The sequence below is a fragment of the Dermacentor variabilis genome, chromosome 8, assembly GCF_050947875.1.
Source record: "Dermacentor variabilis isolate Ectoservices chromosome 8, ASM5094787v1, whole genome shotgun sequence".
NCBI lineage: Eukaryota > Metazoa > Arthropoda > Arachnida > Ixodida > Ixodidae > Dermacentor > Dermacentor variabilis.
In genome coordinates this window covers 129,968,092-129,989,667 of record NC_134575.1, presented here as the reverse complement: position 1 = coordinate 129,989,667, position 21,576 = coordinate 129,968,092, and the positions used below count along the sequence as shown (strand labels likewise).

Sequence of the window (21,576 nt, the reverse complement as noted above, 5' to 3'; positions counted from 1 at the left end):
AAGTTTCATACGGTGAACAAAATTGGCAAAAAGCGAAAGAAATCGATGGTTGGTAATATTAAAGGTCGTCGCACTTCTCTTGAGATGCGGTGAGGACGATGTAGAGGCTACATCGAGTGGACAAGGCATCGAAGTTGGCGACAACAGCGTAGTTCTAGCGTGTGCGCCAGCTTGTGAAGCCGACAGCGGCCGCATCCCCCGTGACACGGTGATGCTGCAGCCTTCCGTTGGGGAGCAGAACAGGATTCGAACCGAGAAAAAACTCCAAGAAATCGTGTCAATGGCAGCAACGAAGCAGAAATCGGATTGTTTTAACCGAGACAGCGGCGTGGTCGACAGTGTAGTGGACGAGACGGCATTCACGATCGTCAATTTGGATCTGCAAAACCAGCTTTTGAGGTTTACAAAGTGCACAGCGTGTGATAGCGGCAACGTTGAGTTCAAGAAAGGTGAGCGAGAATACGGGCTCAGTGTGAAACTTACGCTCTCATGTTCCAATTGCGGGGACATCGCGTCTGCGTGGAGCTCGCCGCACGTAAGCGGCGATCAGACGGTGAACTCGTTCGTTGTACAGTGAAACCTTGTTAAACTGTAGTTGGCCGGAGCTCAGAAAAAGTATGTACTAAACAGTCGTACTGTTTAACCGAAATAGCATGAGATCGCCCACTTACCTGTTGAAAGTGGAACTCAGAGAGAGTGCGATGAAAGGGGAAATAACATGCAGTATTTATTCACTTCGCGCGACAAAAGTGTTATTTTTGTTTGATGCCGCAGCGGCCTAGCACGACGACAGCGGCCTCAAACTTATTGAAGCTGCATGCCAGCTTCTCATTCTCAGCCAGCCCCCTCTTCTATAAAGTCGCTATGATAAAGTCCCTATGATAAAGTCGCTAATCACAGTCTGTGCCCAACAGGCCCAGATTCTTGATGCCATAATCTGGTTACTTGCACCAAAGCAACGCCATGCATCACTATCCACTGTAGAAGCGGCTGTGGCAGAGGCAGTGATGCGATTCAACGCAGGCAACAGGAGTACATCGGCAGCAATCCTGAACGAGCTCAGCCTGAATCCCAGCCCAATGAGCAACAAACGGATGGCTGAGAAGGACAAACGCAGAGAAAAAGAATGTGCTCGGAGTCATTCCTTGGCCAACAGTGTTCAAGGGGCACTGAAGAGACAACATTTAAACAGCAGCAGACAATTAGACTACATTCCTGGTGGTTATTACGAATGTACGTGTGTAAATGTGCAAAACATGTGTTAATTTTCATTAAATTTTGTGCTGTTTGTTTTTTGCATTTTTCTCAAAACGCACATTTTTGACTCTATGCAATATTGCCCCCCTCCCCCCACCACGCACTTGACTGCGTGCTCACCCCCCACTCCCCTGCTTGCACTGAAGGAGCTGGCCATGGGGTAAAGCATGGCTGGCAGTGCATGTCTCTGGCTCCGAAAATTGCTTCTGGCACCTTCAACATACAATAGTGTGGCCTTTGAGATTGGCTACTGTTACACCAGGCGCCTTCGCATGGCATTCAGAATTGGCCGCCATTACTTAGAGCTACCGCACGTGCTGCAGCCTTCACAAGTTTCTTTTTACTAACGCGACAGATGGTGCTGAAATGTTTCCTGTATACTGCACTCCTGCACACACGCTTTGAGGAATCCAATTATCCCGTTCACACAATGGCATTTTTCCCATTCAGACTTATTTTGGGAAAGGGTGCCTGGCACACGATGACGTCTGCTTCGGCTGACATTCTTGCAGTTCTTTCCAAGCTTTACTTGACACAGAGGCTCCAAGTACATGCTTCAAACGACCGAAAGCTTTGTTAAGTCAAAACCGCTTCACGAAACTACTTTGATAAATTGCAAAAATAAATATCTAGCTTTCAAGGGAACTAAGATTGGGAAAAGGGAAAATAGTTCCTTAAATCGAGGTTCAATCTACTGAAATTGCACTGTACATAGGTTTCACCTCATGTTAGCGTGACACTGTTTTTCACAACTTTCTATGCCAATTAGAGTGCTCAGTTATATCACTATACCTAAGTCATGCTTTTTCATTTTCCACCAATATCTCAAAACATGTTCTGTCCACTTGTCAGTCCCTTTATCGCAGTATATACAGGGTGTCCCAGCTAACTTGGACCAAGATTTTGAAAAAAAACTTATGCATTCTTCAGAACAAAAATTGCATGTATGTTGTTAGCATTTATCTGAACTTACAGTACCATTTTTTGCTCGTCTTTCTTTGAGAATTAAATTTTTAAATATAGCTTGAAACGTTCAGACGTCAATAGGAAAGTTGTGGAGCTCCACAAATATTGCCCAACCCAGGCACTTCCAACAAGATAGACTTAGCATGGCCGTTTTTATTAGAGAAAAACAAAAACCCATGGAGTTTAAAAAATACCATATGACAGCGCGCTCTGTGCGCCCGAATGCGCCACGATTACAACGCTCTCGACCATGCTTTATGAAAAACATCGCTTGCTTCGTGCTGCCCAAGACAGAGCTTCGCGTTGAGCTTGGTTCTGAGATAAACACCAGTGGGTTCGGGTGGCAGTTGAAATACAGCGCAGCTCCCATTTCTGTGGCTATAATTGCATTCTCACGCTAGCAGAATGCATGTGGAGGAAAAATGACAAGCTCATGGGCTCGAATTTGGAAGCAAGACCCCAACAAGCAAACACGCATTATAACAAGCTTGATAACGCCGTGTGAATTACGCTGATTGTCACAAGAGGAAGAATTGTAAACTGATACAGAAGGTTGATTTTTAGCTTCCTGTGCATTCCTTGCTGGCAGAGAATTTGTCAGTTCTTATTACTTACGTGCCTTTTCCACGTCGTACAAAAGTTTCACACAGATGGCTCTTTTCATGGATAACGGTTGTAGAGTTTTATTCGCTGTGATGTCTGTCTAAAGAACGTGTTCAAACAAGTCTCCCTCTGTCATATTGCAGTATTGGCTCCTTTTTAGCATGTCCGATGTAGCTTTTTTGATGACGCAAGACAGTATCTCGCTGCAGGCCTTGGTAATCTCTGCCTTTAGCGCTTCTGGTGTAGTTCTAGATTTGCGGTACACTCGGTCTTTAACATGTCCCCACAAGAAGAATTCAAGAGATGTCAAGTCCGGTGACCTTGCAGGCCATGCCACTGGTCCGTGCCACCCGATCCACTGTCATTTGAAGACTTCGTCAAGCCAGGCTCGGGCAGGGCTGCTGCTGTGAGCTGGTGCACTGTCGTGTTGGTACCAAGTTCGCTTAAAAAACGCAAGAGGACGATCACAGCGAAAATCTTCGACTGCGCCTTCCAAGATGTCGTTCACGTACCACTGAGCAGTGAGCATGTGGTCAAAAAATATGAGGCCTTATTCTTCCGTCAAAGATACTGCACCACACACTGAATGACCATTGGTAATGGTGTCTGGTCTGCGCCACCCAATGGCAGGTTCGTATCACTCCAGTAATGCGCATTATGGATGTTCACTTGAGAATTTCTGGAGAATGTTGCCTCATCTGTTCAGAGCACTTTGTCAACAAAATCTGGTATTTCGTCACTGTTCACAAGAATCCAGTTTGGGAAATCAAGCCGCCATTGAAAGTCTCTTTCTTGCAGCTTTTGATGCAGTTGTTGGTGACACAGATGCATTTCAGTCTTCCTAAGAACTCTTGACGCTGAAGACTTTGATATGACAACCTCACCACTCATATCACGCACGCTCGAATGAGTGTTTGCAGTCGTGAAAGCCAAAATGTCTCCTTCAGTCTCTTCACTAATAGTCCCCTTTCTGTGTCACGTCTTCTTGAAGCTACCTGTTTCTTCCAGTGTTGAGTAACTCCTCATAATTGTGTTCGCGCTAGATCTTCCCCCACAGTGCCAATTTCGGTATACCTTGGCAGCTTTCCTCTTGTCACCCTGTGCCGCTTCCAAGGCTAAGACCATGTTCGCCTTCTTCTCACTTAAGTACTGCATGCTTTAGGTACTGCAAACAAATTCTTCGAAACGGTTGCACTGCACGACAGTAATAGACAGCCGAGCTCACATGCATCTAGCCGCTGGCACAGCTTGGAAGAAAAGCGGCGTTGTAACAAATGATGCTCTCTCTCGCACAGGTTCCAGATGTATGATGCATGTTCTGTAAGTATTTTTTTTATTCTGCATCAACTTGAACGCTGTAAAAAAAATTGCATTTCTCGTCATATCAGAATAAACAGATGATTGCGCATTCTTCGGCAACAGGCACGAGCGGCTGCTGACTAAGCGCTTTTTTGGAGTGCCATTGCCAGCTGCCGCCGGTGATGTCAGAGCCCAGCAAAGGTAGAAGCCCTTTCTCGTAAGTGAAGGGAAGGCGTGGTGTTGGCGATGTTTTTACAAATCATTCGTGAGAGTGCTGTACGGCGCATTTGGGCGCACAAAGCGCGCTGTCACATGGTATTTTTAAACCTCTGCAGACTTTCATTTTTCTCGAAAAAAAACGGCCATGCTAAGTCTATCTCGTTGAAGTGCCTGGGTTGGGCAATATTTGTGAAGCTCCACAACTTTCCTAGTGACACCTGAATGTTTCAAGCTATATTTAAAAACGTAATTAATTTATCTCGGCTAATTACTAAAAAACGACAAGCGAAAATATGGGACTGTAAGATTAGATAAACTCTAACAACATCCATGCGCTTTCTGTTCTGAAGAACGCATAGGCTTTTTCAAAATCTTGGTCCAAGTTAGCTGGGACACCCTGTATATATACAGTAGAATCTCGTTACAATGAACTTCGCGGGACCGCCGAACTTAATTTGTTCATTTGAATTATCATAGTAGTGAAAAAGCAATATTTTCATGTCAGTAATGTAACACAACAACGAACATTACATACCTTTGCAGCAGATGCGCGTGTTTGTACGTAAATAATAAACGAGAACCCTGGGCACAGCTTAAATACAATATATTGCTCGAAGAAGTCTGTAATTTTCTGGCGAGTAGGCAGCAAGCGCTGCAGGACGAACGCCTCCACATCCTTGACCTTCCTCTGAACGTCATTGGGGACATCTTCACAGCGCCCGAGGAATGATTGCGTCTTTTCTAGAAAAACTAAAACATCCGAGCAGGAAACGGTCTCTTCCTCTTCGTGTGTTGATCCAGTGTCGGCATGGTCTTCGTCACTACTGAAATCTTCTCGCTCATGCACTTTATTCTCGATGTCTTCGTTAGTGAGCTCCGCGGATGTAGCCGCCGCGCTGTCAATGTAATCATCGAAGGTCACTGCGGTGTCGATGGGGAGCTTGTTGGTAAGCTCATCCCACAGTTCTGGGTTGAGCTCCTGTGTGTCCTTGCAGTCTTGTGGCCTAGGTGAAGCCTTTAAAAGGCCTGCCTTTTGCCAGCAGTTGCTGATCGTACTTGGCTTCACATTCCACCACGACCTTGTAAGCATTTCTGCAGCTTGACGGATGTCTACCTGTGTGGGCAGCTTCAGTCGAATATTGATCAGGAGGCACTGCTCAAGATGCTTCCAAAATTTAGCCTTCGCAGATCTGATGATGCCCTGACCCAAAGGTTTGAGCAAAGAAGTACAATTCGGTGGCATAAATTCAAGTTACACATTGCTCATTCGCATGTTCACGATATGCGCCGAGCAATTCTCAACGATGAGGAGAATTTTTCTGTATTTCTTCTTCATTGTGTTGTCGAGCTGCAGCAGCCACTGAGTGAACAATTATCGCGTCATTCACGCTCTTTTGTTGGCTTGGTAGTCGCAAGGCAATGAGACGACGCTTTTCAAGCAGCACGGCTTAGCAGACTTGCCAACAACTAGCAGCTTGAGTTTTTCCGTGCCCGTGGAGTTGCAGCAGAACAGAACCGATATGCGGAGATGCGATTTCTTTCCACCCTTGCACCTGTCTTTGAAGTTAATTGTTTTACCAGGCAACAACTGATAAAAGAATGCCGTTTCATCACCGTTGAAAACGTCGTCTGGAGAAAAAGATTCGATGATCTCTTGAAAGCGCTCGATCCACCAGGCAACTGCACTCTCGTCATCTGCTGCCTTTTCTTCGCCACAAGCAACCTGCCACGCAATACCATTCCTTTGCTGGATGCGGTAAAACCATCAATAATGAAGCATCTTGGTGATTACAGGATTAAATTGCGTACGTTATTCTCGAATATTTCGTAAGCTGAAATTCGCAGTACTGAAAGTTTTTTACATTGAAAATATAGGCATTTGGGCAGGGAATAAAAAAGAAGTTGTAAAGCTGAAAAGTTTGTTAATGTGGTGTTTGTAGTAACGAGATTTTACTGTATATGCAGAACATTGAAAATCTCATGTCAGTGCTCCATGATTTGTATATGAGTTTGTGGCCTTCTGATGTCTCCAACAATGCTGCTTCGCAGTCATAACCCGCTCTGCCTCTGTGCACTACGCAGGCTGGCTGTGCGACACGACCGGTGCGTACGATGCCACCTTCTACTTCAGCGGCCTGAGCATCCTTGCCTCGGGCGTGCTCATGCTGCCCGTGGCCAGCAGCTGGCGCTGCCAGAACCCTGCCTCCTTCAATAACCGTGACACTGACAGCACGTCCTCCTCTTCAGCAACCGCCGCCACCACCGAGAGGCGCAAGCACGTCACGACGGTCCTCCTCCCGCAGAACGGCGCCAACCCTGCTGTGGCTAAATTCAGTGAAGAGGCGGCGGCTCCACACGAGACCCTGGCACTAGTCAGCAACGGCATCTGCGTGTGAGCTTGCCCTCCATCTTCTTTCCTCCACGCTCGGATCTGGAAGCACGACGCTGGCAAGCCGCGTCAGCAGTCAGACTTTCTCTTTCTTTGGTTTTTGTCAACCTTGTCCACTGCATTGGCAGTCACGTGATCTCTGGCCTGCATGTGGTAAAGTCGGACCGGCACATCTTTCCTCGCATTACGTAGCAGCACATTGTTGGTTGTTACTGCAGAGGGGATTTTTAGCAAGGCGCATGTGGTCTCTCTGTGGTCTCGTGTGATGCCTCTGAAAAACATGTGGCCCAGTTTGTTTCGTGCAGCAGCTGCTGGGGTTTCAACGTTGCTAAAGCCCGAGGCTCATTTTGTAACAATCCATTTGACTTGCCCATACATTTTGTCCTGTGGCACTGGCTCATAAGTCACTGTTATCACCGAGATCGGTCACTCTGCGCGATGGATGATAAGAAAAATGAAAATTAAATGAAATGGATTGTTACAAAATGTTGCTTCTGGCTGCCTAAGTTCTCAAGTGTAAAGACAAGTTCTCCTTCAGAATAACACAAGTGTAACAAAGGCTTTCCTAGACAACACATGGAGTTTGATGTAGTCACTTGCACAGTGGTTTTCTTTCTTTTCAAATGCAAGCATTTCTTTTAAAGTGTGAACATGAAGTAAGCAAAAACAGCGAGAGGCACACAGCACCTGCCTTGTGTGTTAACATGCTTCTGGCCATCTTGTTTTTTTGCCATTGCCTCTTCTTGTCTGCTTGCATTATATGTTATATATCTAAGGTCTTGCAGAATTACATTGAAACTTGAATCAATTTGTACTTATACCAGGTTTACTTTCACGCATCTGTGTTGAGCATGTACAACTTGTATCGGTTAACCACTGCAGCAGTGGTTGGTCTTTGTGCCATCATGGTTTACTTTATTGCGAACAGTACTTATAGCATGACATACTAGGATATTAAAAAAAGAGAATAACGAATCAGCACAGTGTCCGGCTGATCCTTTCAACTAACCATTTGTGGCTCATGCGCAGTGATGGTAAGCTTTTTTAAAATACAAAAGTTTCTTCAATTAAAACTTGGTCCAGAAGAGGCCTAGGCAGGCCAAGATGAAATGTGAACAAAAATTTAATGTTGCAAACGCATCATGACTGTGCATATTGCAAACCTGTGTCAAACATTGTGACGCAGCGCACTGTGCATTTATGCGTCTAACCCACAGCCCCGGCTACAACCCTGGAAAATAAATTGTATAGAAGTATGGCACGCGTAACCTTATAATTGCATGCAACATTTACAACCTTGTAAGAGCACTCCTGAGGGGAGCCTTTGGCACAAAATTAAGTTCTGTAAATGATCTGGTTTTGTATGTTTGGCCGTGACTGCTTTGTCACTTTTCAAGTGCACTGTGGTTTCATGGCAATTCATCCTCATAGTCCACCTTTATTATTGAATTTTTCTTTTAGATGGAACTTCACAGCAGCCCTCTGCTGCATTGCCATGAAGCCGTACATGAAGGTGATGTTCGGCTATTGATAGGAGCCCTGCCTATTTCTCCCCGCTATTTGAGAAATTACTGGCATGGCTTATACGTTCAAAAATGCAGCACACTAGAGAGCCCATTATCTTGCAGCAGGTAAATTGTGAGTTGTCAAGGCTGAGTCAGTTTGCTCAGAATGTGGGGGGCAATTTGTGCATGCCAATGTTGCAAACTTATGTGTGACCATACATCTTCCAGTGAAAAACCTCGCTTCTGGGAAAGTTGAGATCTTCAAATCATGCAGCTCGATGCTCAGGCTTTCTGTGCAAATGAATGGGACACACAGCTGTGGCCCAGCAGGCTGAGCAGCCATGCACTGTAGGAGGCAACACTTTACTAGGCACAATATGAAACATCTTGAACCAAGTTGAAACTTTGCCGAGTGGTGCTGTGTTGAGCGTTTCTGGGTGCGCAAACAGTCTGCATGACTGTTTGCTCTGCGCGATGACATGTGGGCACCGGTACTTTTTGCAGCCTGAAACCAGCAATAACACAGCTCTAGGTACGGGCAGTCTCGTGAAAAATTCTGCAAACTGGTTCCCATAAAGTGGTCCCTTCTATTTGACACACTTTCTTGCTTAAATCTCATCAGCACTTAAAGCGCAGTTTGTTTACACAGTGCCACCCTTGGTTTTCGCTAAACATTGTAACTTGGCTAGTCTTTTGAAATGCCGCCTGACTAGAGCCGGTGTTTGTGGACACTGCATCCTCGTGTATAAACAGTGTCACTTTCGCCGTGATGCCGTGTGCATCCGCTTGTTCTGAGGGCCGAAGGTCTGATTGCGCAAGTGCCATCTGCATGCGTTGTCACACCAGGAAGAAACGGAAATGCAAGGAAACAATCCAGAAGTCGAGTTCCTTTATCCACATTTGTGAGTGCATGTTGCACCGATGCAAATCTTAATCAGGCGCTTAGGTCCAGCAGCCATGTATGTTGGATCACCCACAGCAGTTTCAAGCGACCAAGCGTATTAGGTGCCCCACTCTGACTTTCTCAGACACATTCTAATACCAGTGTGATGGTGCAGCTCGTAGCTGAATGTTACGATACATTGTGACAACTGTGTGCAAAAAGATGAATGTCATTATTTTGCACCAGCTGACACAGGAAATGACTACAGAAAACTGGGACAAAGGCACGTCCCAGAGGAAGCTGACAACGCTTCTTCAGTCCGCTGTGGTTTGGAATGCTTAGGCCTTGAACTTCTCTAGGTAGCATGCTTACATTAAGCTTGAACTGTGGCCCCATTTCTTCTCAAGTGATGGAGCTTTATAAAGGCATTCAAGAATACGGTTTTGTAGTTTCTGTACTAGATGCTTACAGCCTTGCGCTGGAATGCACAGCATCTCTGTTGGGCATGTGACCGGCATGTAGATCTCATACGTAGTCCGTCGGGAATCACCATCTCAGCAGTGGTTCATTTAGCCTTACACTGGTCCTGCCGATAGTACGGTACTCCCGAAGCACAGCTTTTTGACGCTCTTTGCTTGAGGTTCAAACTTTTTCCCTTGCACCGTCTGGTACACCGTGGTACACCACGGATTTTTCTCTCGGCTTTTCACAACTAGTTCTTTCACCCGCTCTGTACAAACTTGCATCTGCAAGACAATGTATTTATTCTATTGTACACACGTGTGGAAGGCACGCATTTGTTTGTACACAATAGGTGTTTGAGCCTGCAGGTGCACAAAGGTCATAGAGCCTACCTAACTTGTAGGAAGTCCTATATGCAATACATCGAGCTCAAGTCCTAGAATCACTGCACTCGTTTCAGTGCTCCGCTGCACCGCTGTCATGAAAACAGAAACTTGTAGTAGCAGCTGCGCATGTTCGCTTATGAAAGAGAAGCTGAAATGGAAATCCCCAGGGATTAAGGCAGTAGCACAATGTGTGAAGCTCTTGGCATAGCAGCTGAGAGTTTCATGGGCAGAGCTACACTGCCAAGTGTTTCCCACTGTCACCTCTAAGGGCCTACCACTCAAATGGAAACCACAAAAAAACGGGAGGGATTGTGCAATCAATTGCCTGCGCTGGAAGACTCCTGTATCCACATTGTGTACAACCAGGAGGCAATGTTATGTAATGATTCTTTTCTTTGAACTTTGCTCTTTACTTATCAGCCATAGCGCTTACTGGCCGATCTCGGTGATAACCATTGGTGTGGCGCCATGCAAGCCAGTGACATTGGAAGAATATATTATAAAAGAGAAAGGAATTGCATGAAAACTTGGGCCTCTCAGCAACTTTCATACAATGCTTATAAGCATTGCGAAACTAGATTCACATTCAAACAAGAGACAGGTTTGCAAGAAGGTAGACGTTTGAAGTGATTAGCAGTGGTCAGTCAAGGAATGGTGTTGAGGCTTCAGCGAGGTTGCTTGCTCAACCACTGTTATTCGTCAACATTCATGCATATCTGCAAAAAGTTATGTTTCTAAGAAAAATTTAGATGGTGTACTGGTTGATGCACTGATTAACACAAAAGCAGACAAACAGCCATCCATGTGTCAACAAGTGCACTGCCTTTAGAACAATTATGGACAACTAACTAGCCCTCCAATACCTGCTCAGTAAATTTTGCTGCTTTATTGCTTTAGCCATTTCATTATATTGATAAATTTGTTAGATTGTTATTTTCTTGGTTGTTGCGTCTGATACCGTATTTACTCGCATAATGATCGCACTTTTTTGTAAAAAAAATTTAAGCAAATTCAGGGGTGCGATCATTGCAGGTTAAATTTCCCACGGAAAGAAACATTTTCTGTTTTCATCCCGCATTTGCTGCGAGATGACAACAGGTCAACAAGCAGGTGGCTGCCGCTGTCAGTGCGTGACACCAAAACAAAAATGGCTGCCGGCGGAGCAAGCCGAACGCATGGAATGCAATTATTTTTCTTCTACTGAGTACATTACGTGCATTGAAACAGTTTCTTCCATATCAGTAATGAATGACATCGTTAATATTGGCAAGTTTGCGACAATAACATAGCCATGTCTGCTTTGAAGGGACAGAAACGGAGATGGGCGTGTTTAGCTGCCAGTGACATAGAAACACATGGTGAGCATGCTGCAGAAACTGCGGCATTTGTCTTCACTGCTATATTATCCCAATACGGCACGTTTCCGCTAAGGGTGGGCGAATATCTTAGCTGCGTTACAAGCATCAGCGTATGAATAGGGTACACTTCTAACGTATCAGTGTAAACGTGGCCACTACCGTTGCCGTTCGCGATTTGTTGCTTGCCCACGAGTGCAGACAGGAAAAATCTAAAGGCGCCCTTTATGTTGTTGTTGACCAAAACCATTATGAAGCCTACAAATAATAAAGCCGACGCAAGTTTGGTTGTAGCTTTTTTTTTCATGGAAGTGCGGAAAGTGATGAAAGGAATGAAATGGGTCATCTGATTAAGAATGTTTGGTGCGTGCAGACCGCTTGGTATGTCTTCAAGAGTCGTTTGCATAGCATTTGACAGATCATAAGCGCTGTCATCATTAGCTAGACTTTGGCACACAACATATCGCTACGACAAGTTCAGGGTGCGATCATTACACAGGAAAGAAAGAAAATTGAATTTTGATGACAAAATTTAGGGGTGCAATAATTACGCGAGTGCGATAATTATGCGAGTAAATATGGCAATTTTTGAAGCCGGGGTTGCTGGCCCCTGGAAAATAAAAAATTGAAGGTCAAAGAAAAAAGAGACAAAATTATGACTACGATGCCAATTGTTGCAAGAACCTCAGTTGAAACAATTGACAAGCCTGCATTGTTAAGAATGTTGCATTGACAAACTAATCAGCCTGTACTGATGTGTTTATTACAACCATTTTGAAAGAAACGTCGCATGGAAAAGCTAAGCAGATCCAGAAGAGTTATGAGGTAAAAAAATATGTATGCTTGCCCACAAATTATTGTGGGCCTTGCAGGCAATACGCTTGACTGCACAATGAAACAAACTTGCAAAGGTAAAGTGATGCCTGGGGGCATGGCGCATTGTCGTCTGCTACAATGTCTTAGTGTGCCAACAAAATGTTTACTTGAGTCAGCGATTCAATGTACTGTGCTCGAGCTGGTGAAACTGCTGTCTTTTCACATGTGGTACACAAATGCAAAGCTGTCTTGGTGCAAAGGCAATATGCTACTGAAAGAAAAGCTTGTGAAAAGCTACTGAAAGAAAGTCTGTGCAGGTTTGCTTTGATGCATGGCTGTACTGGCTGCTCTAGCTATCAGAGGAGCACAATCATCACACGGCTATGCGCTTGCGTGCCCCACAATATTTTACGGGCAAGTGCACAATAGGCTGGTTGAAGTCTTTGTTGCTTGCCAGTTTTGCCGCTGTTTATCATGTGCTCCTCTGAAAGTGGATGCGTAATACTGAATTCCTGCCATTCACTTGCATAATCCCCAGTGCCCACCATCAATTTAGGCAATCTTACGAAGTTTGAACAGATCTTTGCATAGTGTTAGTCGATAGCGCAGCCACTTTTTTGGGACCTTCCTTTAGTATACAATAGCATTACGTTTCATCGGGTTTCATGTGTAGCGCAGATGCGAGGTCTAATGCCACAACTGCATGCAAAAATTATTCATGAGTTCTCGAAACTTAGGTGTGAGAATAAATTGAACAAAATAATGCGCACATTCACCTATTAGGGATGATGTGAAAGGTGCTCCGAGAAGACTGAAGGGTTATCAGTAAATTGTAGTAGAGTATCAGTGCATGAAGTGCAAGGGTGTTTCTGCCATTCAGTTGGAGTATTGTTTTGTAGGCACAGCACTTGCTGAAAGTGGCACATCATGCACTATGTGACGACTTGGTGACGGATTGCGTTGAAGTGGCAATCTCAATGCTGTTGTAGGAGCAAAGGCTGAAATGCAACTTTCATGCCACTGTTGCACTGGTTCCCTCAAGGCTCGATTCTATGATTTGCATAGTTAACGTATGGACGAGGAGTCACACTCTTTCAGCTACGACTTAACAGGAAATGAATTTGCCAAAAATTTTGGCTAGACCAAAGCCACGCTTGAAAAAAAGGTTTTCATCTTTAGAGAGAGGATGCCGCTTCATGGCTGCATTATATTTACAGAATTGTGGGGGGGCAATATGCTACACCTAACAAGGTCGGACTGTGCACATTCTTTGGTTTTTGTTCTAAGAGAAGTGGTGGCAAACTATGTCTGCAATGCATGTTGCACTAGAATGGCAGGGTCATTTGTAAATGGTGGCCTTACCAGGATAGCTAAATTCTAATATTGACGTCATGATTCATTGTAGTTTTAGATCATGCATGAGCTTCTCCTTTTCAAGATTAGTTTCTGGTACTTCAGAGAGGCACAAATATTCAGCCTCGGGTCTTAATCAATCACTAATAGCATTTTGCACTGGAGTCGAGGCGTTTTAACTCTATGCATGCTCTTCACCTTATTCAGTCATCTCAGGTGAGCTTTGTCAGTGCCACGCTTACAATTTTGAGACATTTTCATTCACAACCCAGGCTAGCGTCACTTGTCTACATAGAAAACATTTCTCCTACTACTCCTTTTTCGAGCTCTTTGCGATAGTTAAGTCTTCTTCTTCACAGTGTGGTTTAGCTGCATAGGTATAACATTGAGACAATATTTTGCCTCTCTGCAGGCATTAAGACATTAGGATAGATTCTTAGTTAGTAGATGCTCTCTCTACTTGATGCTGTGGACGCACATGTCCCAAGTTTCTGGACGCAAAAAGGCTGTAGCCACCCCATTGGTGGGCCCAGGAGGTTTTAGGTCAGGATCGGAAACCTGATCCTTATTATGGAGACCGCATAATCATTTTGGGGATGTAGTTTTTCGTAATGATGTCTGTCCAAGTATGTCAAATCAAACCAGATGAACTTTTTACTCTGTCTGAAGGCACTGAAAGGGATTTGATGTGGGTTTTTTGTTTGTCTGCACTGTCTTGTTCACTATATAAACTATGTTTGAAGAATGAGAGTGTTTAAATGTGTTCAAGGATTGTTCAAGTTCTCATCAACAGTAGCGTGGTCACGGCTTGTTGTCAGTCGCAGCTGGAATGGAGACTGCATTGCCTGTATGTACACTAGCTTCCACTGCCCCGGAACCTCTCGTGATCTTTTGTGAGATGGATGTTCACCGAGTTTAGTAATGGAAAGGATCTCAGAGTTGCATCGCAAGACGCACGTGACGTTGGCCTTAGAGGTCCGGATGGTTGCTTGCCAAGTTGTCCGTGAAGAGTTGGAAAGGGGTGGGAGTGGCAACGAGCCGCGTCTGACATGCATGTTTTTGGCAATAGCCGCATTGGTGCCTCCGTTCCTGGTAGAATTGTCCGAGACCACACATAACGCTCATTTGGTTTGGAAGTATGTAGTGCAAAGAAGGTCTTGTTCTTGGCTAGGCTCTCATTTACTCTTGTAGTAAAGTTAATTTTTTCTTGTATGAGGAAAGGCACATGTTGTTGATGATCCAACCACCATGGCTTGCATCAGAGATATGCCAAATGGTTGTGGCTTCATTTTTGAGATTGTGGCTTTTGCATCGCACTATGTATCATCAGCCATGGATGAAGATTTTGGGCCTTGTTAATTTTACTGGTTTGGAATGTTCAAGCTTAATACTTTATTCTCCAGATACAATCATTTCAACTCAAAAGTTGCCACACGAATGATGATGTGACTTAGCACAGGTTGCGAAGTGGGGTTTGCTTTATAAATGGGAAGCTTGTGAAGGTTTAACTTGCATGACTGAACCTGAAAAGCCAACAAAGCCAGGAGGGCTCGGAAGTTTCAGGTGCCAGTGATGCCACTAGGATGATGATACATTACTTGGCATCGGTGCTTGTCAAACCCATGTGCTCTGATAAATTTAGAAAACAGGTCTATGTGTTAAGGACATATTCATTGCCTGCTTTGCCATTGTGGCATGCTAACTGTAATTTGTGGAGTTAGCTTCTGTCACAGCAGATGTAAGCAAGCTGAAGTCACTCGCAAGAAATGTCAAGTGGTGCAAATGTCTGTAGCAGCACCCTCTGCGTGCTTGAGAGTGAGTTGTGCTTTGCAGTGCCTTCCTTCGAGCGAGGCAGCTTTGAGGAAGAAGAGTTGTAAAGAAGTTTTGTCATGGAAGCACTTTGTGTGTACCAGATGAGACAGGGTGACATCACAGGAGTCAAGAACTTTGCGTAACAAAAAAACGGACAATCGTTGCACCTTTTTCGGAAGGTGTATAATGGGGCAGGGCATGCTGCCCTTCTCCATCATCGAAATGAGGCAGGCTTCAGCTTGCACAGAGTGTTGTGCCTCCAAATGGGGCTAGCAAACAAACTTAAAGAAACCGCTTCTTCACTCTCGAGCCATGGTGACTTCGGTTATTAGGAGCTTTGACGTTATGGGCTTTATTGTGATCCACAATAAAGCCAGTACAGCCAATTAGTCCTGTAAGAGATCCCCACCTCCATTGTCGGTTCTGTGAAAAGTTAGAGACTGGGATATGATGCCTTGTGAAGTGACGGTTGTGCTTGTAGTTGACGCCGACTGAATAAGGACCTACTATGCCAGGGGAGGATATTGCATGTCTGTGCAATATCTGTGGCATGAGCTGGTGCGTAATGGAAGGGAATAAGTATTTGATATGAAAACAATGATTACTGCAGCAGTGCCAGTTCCAGCATCACTTGCTTATACTGCGCACATTCTTTTTTTCAAGAGTCTTTCTTGTTCTAGTACTTCTCTGGCATCACTGAAAAAGAACAGACACTTTCGAAGTCCCATCAGGCAGTCCCTTCCATATATCCCAAGTGTACATGCCTGGTTTGTTTAGCCTGTGGTTCAGCAAGGGTTAAGAGAGTGTATTGTGTACAGTGCTACACGGCACGAGGTGAAACAGCTCTAAAAAGTTCTGCCAGAATTGAGAACCAATTTTTCCCCTCTCCCTCTCTTTTTTTCTTTGCGAGTGAAATCTGGTATTTCACTTCGTCACTGGGTTTTCTGCAGTGATGAAATTAACACTGATTGTTAATCAATGTGACTGAAAATTTTGTACTTCTTGGTTTAACTTTATCTTAAAGCATTTAAATTGCACAACCATTGCACTTAAGCTGAGCAGGCACCGTGATAGCATTTGTTGCACCTTCAACAAAATTTAATTTTGCAATGTCACGCCAATGCCAAATCTTTAAACCAAACTATAAATGGAAATACTTCCTGTGCTTCCAGGATGGAAAATTTTTTTTATGAATGCTTTCACAGTGATGACTAACAAGTGTACGTGGTTCCAAGTATATCCGTATGACGCAATAAAATAAATGCCTCCACTTTGCAATTAGGTAGCCAGAACTGCAAATTCTGGTGTAACATTAAAACAAAATTTTTGATTTCCAACTTACGTTTGTTTTTTTCCAGGCAATGTTGAATATCACTTGATCAAGTGTATTGTGTGCAATTTTTTAAAACTTTCTTCAAGTCAACAGTTTACACTTGTGCAGTTAAGAACTGCATCTGGGAACTCTGGCACAAAGTTTTGAAATTTCCATAGATTTTGCATGATCTTCTCATTTTCCCCAAACTGATCAGTATCTCTTGATCTAGCGTGCTGTATCCTTAGGATTGGCAGCACTGTAGAGCACAGGCATGTAGTCCTTCACGGCAGGTGTTTTGCCTCGCATAACACTACGCAGCAACTGGACTTTCTTGCATTGGCTGAATTTTGAACATTTGAGTGCTTAAACTGAACTACCCCATACATTGGGGAGGAACGAGGCAATAAGTTCAGTTGAATTTTGTGCACTCTTCTTGGAGATGGTCTTTGAGTGATGAGGAAGCGGTTTCAGATAGCAGTTTCTCCTGCAACCCCATTGTAGTGACACAGCTCTTTGTTGTGCATGATCTAGTGACCAGCTGGTCTTCTACCTTCTGCCATCAAGTTTCAATCTTGTTTACTATATTTATGTTTTCTTTAAACCCGTGGCATATCTTGAGTTGCATACCTGGAGTGACTGTAGCGAGTGTATGTGAAATGCTGCGTGTTTACTTTGTTGCTTACAGTACAGTTCAGCTGCGAAGGCAGTACTACACATGGCATAAGTCGCGTGAGAAAATGATGCCAAGATGACTTCAAGCAAATGCCATACTTTGCTCTACACCATGTTGACCGCAATATTGATACATCGCCGTGCGTCATTACAACTTTTCATACCATTTCTGTCAACTGGTGCACAGCTAAAACATTTCCGATCAAGATTGCCATGTAATAATGTGTACTTTAATAATGTGCATTCTTTAAGCACTGCCCAGCAGTAAAGCTTGTTTGAAATGTTGGCTATGACTTATGCCTGTGTATGACTGTCCTGTATCTAGTCACCGAGTTTTCTAGGCTAGCACCTTCTGTCCAGTCCAGTCTAGTCGCCGTCTGCCACTTTTCTTCGATAAAAATGTCCCCCGGTGTTCACGCTTTTTCTGTGTTTTTTTTTTTTTTCAGACAATGCATGTCACACAACTCTGTCCATCTCTTTTGTCGGTTTGTTCTAATTTGTTGTGCTGGTCTTGAGTGCTTGCAAGCACAGCTCCAAAACGACTCTGTTTTGGTAGTTAGTATGTCATAATGAGTTCTCGTAAACTAAGATCAAGAACTCATTGTTAGCTTTCCTTAACTAAAATGTTTTCTTTTTCCAAGATGCCTGTGAAATATTGTAAGCAAACAATAAGCAACCAACCCTCACTACGATTATTAAATCAAGGTGTCCTGTGGAGTACCCGCAAGTTATCTGTGAAGGTTTGTTCGGCAGCAGCATTGCTGTGCATTACCCGTGTCTTCAAATAGTGCTGACACTGGCGTTCTTACATTCATCATGTAATGTTGCCTGTGAGAGAAACAGGTTTTAAAAACTTGCTCAACACGTCATCTCAAGATGGATAAACGTACGTATTTTTCACATCAAGATGATTATCGCTGGAAAAATTTTAAATGTTTTCACCCGCAGCGGTGAAACAGGCGTTGCAATATTTACTGTAGGTAAATGGTGTGCAGTTTCTTTTTTATTTTTTGCATGTATGCGTGTGCATTGTGTTAAAGCTCCTTGTACTCCCATAGCATTCCATGCATATGTGTTTTAGTGTAACATTTTTTACTTGCTTGTGCCTCTCCCAGTGTTTTATGGTCATGAAATCCTTCATTACCTGCTTTGCCAATCATTCCCCATTAAACTTTTTCCTAAGTTCAACACTATGTTCAGTATACTCAGAGACACTTTTAAGTTTGCTCTTAGATGCAAGATTTGACTTTTAGTTTTTCTATTCAAATAGATTGTGAAATGTAGAAGTGCTGTTGTTAGGCAATCACTGAACCAATCTAAGTAAAATGTGTTGCATTGAAATGAAGGACATAATTTTTCTGGCTGTATGCAGTGGACGTTTTTGTTGTGTCCCTCAAATGTATAAGAAAAATTGACAAGTATTGACAAATAAAATTAAAGCAAATCTATGTAGTTCACAAAAAATGCACAAGGACAAGCATTGAAATTCTGTAACCACCACCTTTTAGAACACTAATAGTAGATAAATTAGCAACATTCGTGGCCTTATACACATTGCTTACTTGTATTATTTGAGCTTTGCAAGGTCCTTACAGAAAAGTGGTCTTTTCTGGAGTCATGCAAGATGTTGGTTTTATTAACTTCACATACTGGTGAACAGAATTCTCATCTCTCTCTCTCTCTCTTTCTTGCATATTTCATTAATCTTGTTATTGAAATTTCGTCAACTCCTAGTGATCAGAATACTGCTCCTTTAAATGCAACGACCATCATTCAAAAATGGATCAGCATCTACAATAAGGAGAGCATTTTTGTGCTTCACAGATTTTTGAATATGGTGGGCGAGCACTGGTAACTTTTTTGCTTCGCTGCGTAAGCTGTGTTCCATGGCACACAGCTTTGCAGTAGCAAAAGATCTGTCACCGAAGGCTGCCCTTGCCCTCTCTCCCCCCCCCCCCCCCTCTTGGTCAGTTCCTCTATGTTTCTCGTTACAAGTGCACCAGCAGACCAGCGACAGTTCCTTTGTTGTGCAGGCATGTTAATGGATGCCATAAGGCGAAGTGATTGATTGTGTCACTGAGTGCTGTTATTTCAAGGTGTGTATTTTCTTGTGGCACACTTGTTTCAGTAGTCGCCAGCAGCTCTCGCAGTGCTGGACATGCTGATGCCAGTGGGATGTCTGTTTGGAAAGGCAGGTTTGACTCTGGAGGTTAGCCGCCTACTGGAAGTTATGTAATTGCAGCTGGTCAAATATGAAATTGTGATAGAATGCTAAAACATTTCTTGTGGCACTATCTAGAAATGTTTTCCTACACTTGTTCCACCTTGAGTTTCATCATTCTGTTCTGTACTGTTGGCTGCTCGGTGGCGTGCGCTCGCCGACAGTCATAACGGTTTTGAAATTGAAGCTTTTAAGGACTGCTTATTTTAAAGTGTTATGTGATGAAATTTACAAGGAGGATGTTTCAAAGGAAGAGAAACTGCAGGGTTTAAACATTCTGTACAACTGTAATATGAAAATGGAGCAATGGAAGTACGTATACATTTAATGTGAAAGTGAAGGAGTGCTATACAGGCTTGTGTGGAGGCCGCAACCCCTCACAATGAACAATAAGATTTGGTAAACATTTTATTTTTATTTCGCCTCTGTGCGAGCCGCACTTAGAGAGCTAGCTAGGAGTGCCAGATTCGTTTGAAAAATCAAGAACTTGGCCATTGAGCTGTGCATTGCTGTGGCCTGTGGCATTTGCACAAGTTTTGTAGAGTCTCTCTATTTGGTTCAGATTATGCTTCACAAAGAAGCATGAAGAGCCAAAAAAGTCTCACAATTTTATCTGTGCTGGCTACACCCTATTGTATTGTGCAAGACATTTTGGAAAAACAGGTCCAACTAGTGCATAAGTTGGTACGGCAAGTTTCTGCAGTGCAGCCAAGAAGGAAGAGTAAGAACTGGAACAATTTTGTTTTATTTCATGTTGTGTGGTGCTGGCAGCAGGTTCATTTTGTTTCCTTAAAATGTAGAACCAGGGCATGCTTATTATACTTTCCCTCCCTTATTGGTTTGCTAACAACAACTTTGCTATGCAACAGTAATGCGAGCTGTAAACATTGCCAGTGATGTGACACGCGAGTTTGTCCTGAGCAGTCATTTTTATTGCATGCTTTGCGTTCATATTTATTTTGGAAATTGTCACTAAGGTGTTGCTGAGCTTTTCTTGAAGTTTGAGTGATCATTAGAATGTGCTGACTAGTTGTTTCATTAATTTAATCCTGTCCTTAATGAACTCTTGGTACATATTTTCTTTCACCCTCGTGTTACGTACTTCTGGTTTCAGATTGTTGGTGTGTTTCTGTGCTGCAAAGCATTTGAGTTTTCCTTACCAGACTGTGATAAAAAATTGGAAGTTTAGGTGTTTGTACGTTATGTAATCAGTGTTTTGTTTCTCAGCCGTGTTTTAATTCTTGAGTTTAGTACATTCAGTGTTAGTCTTTTCAAGGAAAAAGAAAAAGATGTCCTCCTTGCCCTCTCTTGTCTGTTTTACCCGTTTTTATCGAGCATCAAAAGCATGAATGTGTGTGCATTTCCTAGCATATTCCAGCATGTTCTTGTTGCCTTTGTTACAACTCGGCGATTTTGGTAGCTCTTATATTGTGCCCTTACACATTACGCACTTTCCTGAATATGGTCTGTTGTGATAATGGATGGGGAAAAAAAAGTCTTCACTTTTTAGTTTGTGCTCTCGTGGTGCAAAATATTCCCAAGTAGATTATGTTCCTTAAGATGCAACAAATAGCCCAAGAACTAGAAGGTGCTTGGCAAGCCTTGAACTGTATATATAGTAAACTGATTTAATAAACTGGACATTTTTCTTGGTAATGCCTGTGGTCATCTTTTGCCACCATATTTGTTCTATCAGTGGTGGTATCTTCCCGTTTGCCTTCACTGAGCAGCTCCCATTTGCTGTTGCAATACCGACATTGTAAAAATAGTGTGCATGGATTCCATGATGATGGTAAGGCTTTATAATATGGAGAGTAAAGCTTACCTGCCATAGTGGGTTAGTGGCTATGGCGTTGTGGCTGAGCTCAAGCTCACGGGTCCTGATTCTGGCTGCATTTTGATGGAGGTGGGATGCAGTAATGCTAGGCTTAGAATGCACTTATATAAAGAACCCCACGTGGTTATAATTTATCCAGAAACCTCTGCTACAGCATCCCACTGTGCAGGTTTAGGACGTTGAAGAACGGTTTTTGAATTTCTCTTTTCATGAAATAAAGCATATC

The 21,576-nt window shown here is 43.4% G+C and overlaps 1 protein-coding gene across 4 annotated transcripts in view; it reads left to right on the top strand.

Annotated features, from left to right (window-relative positions):
• Positions 1–21,169, top strand: part of LOC142590589 (monocarboxylate transporter 12-like) — a 71,190-nt gene extending 50,021 nt beyond the window's left edge. For 2 of the 4 annotated variants that reach the window (XM_075702896.1, XM_075702897.1), the window contains exon 5: positions 6,427–21,169. In XM_075702896.1, coding sequence (XP_075559011.1) covers positions 6,427–6,740 — 314 coding nt within the window. In that variant the 3' untranslated portion in view covers positions 6,741–21,169. Of the gene's footprint in view, positions 1–984; positions 1,289–6,426 lie in introns of those variants that run through there. The other 2 variants (XM_075702899.1, XM_075702898.1) reach the window with 2 other exon arrangements.
• The last annotated feature ends 407 nt before the right edge of the window (positions 21,170–21,576 follow it).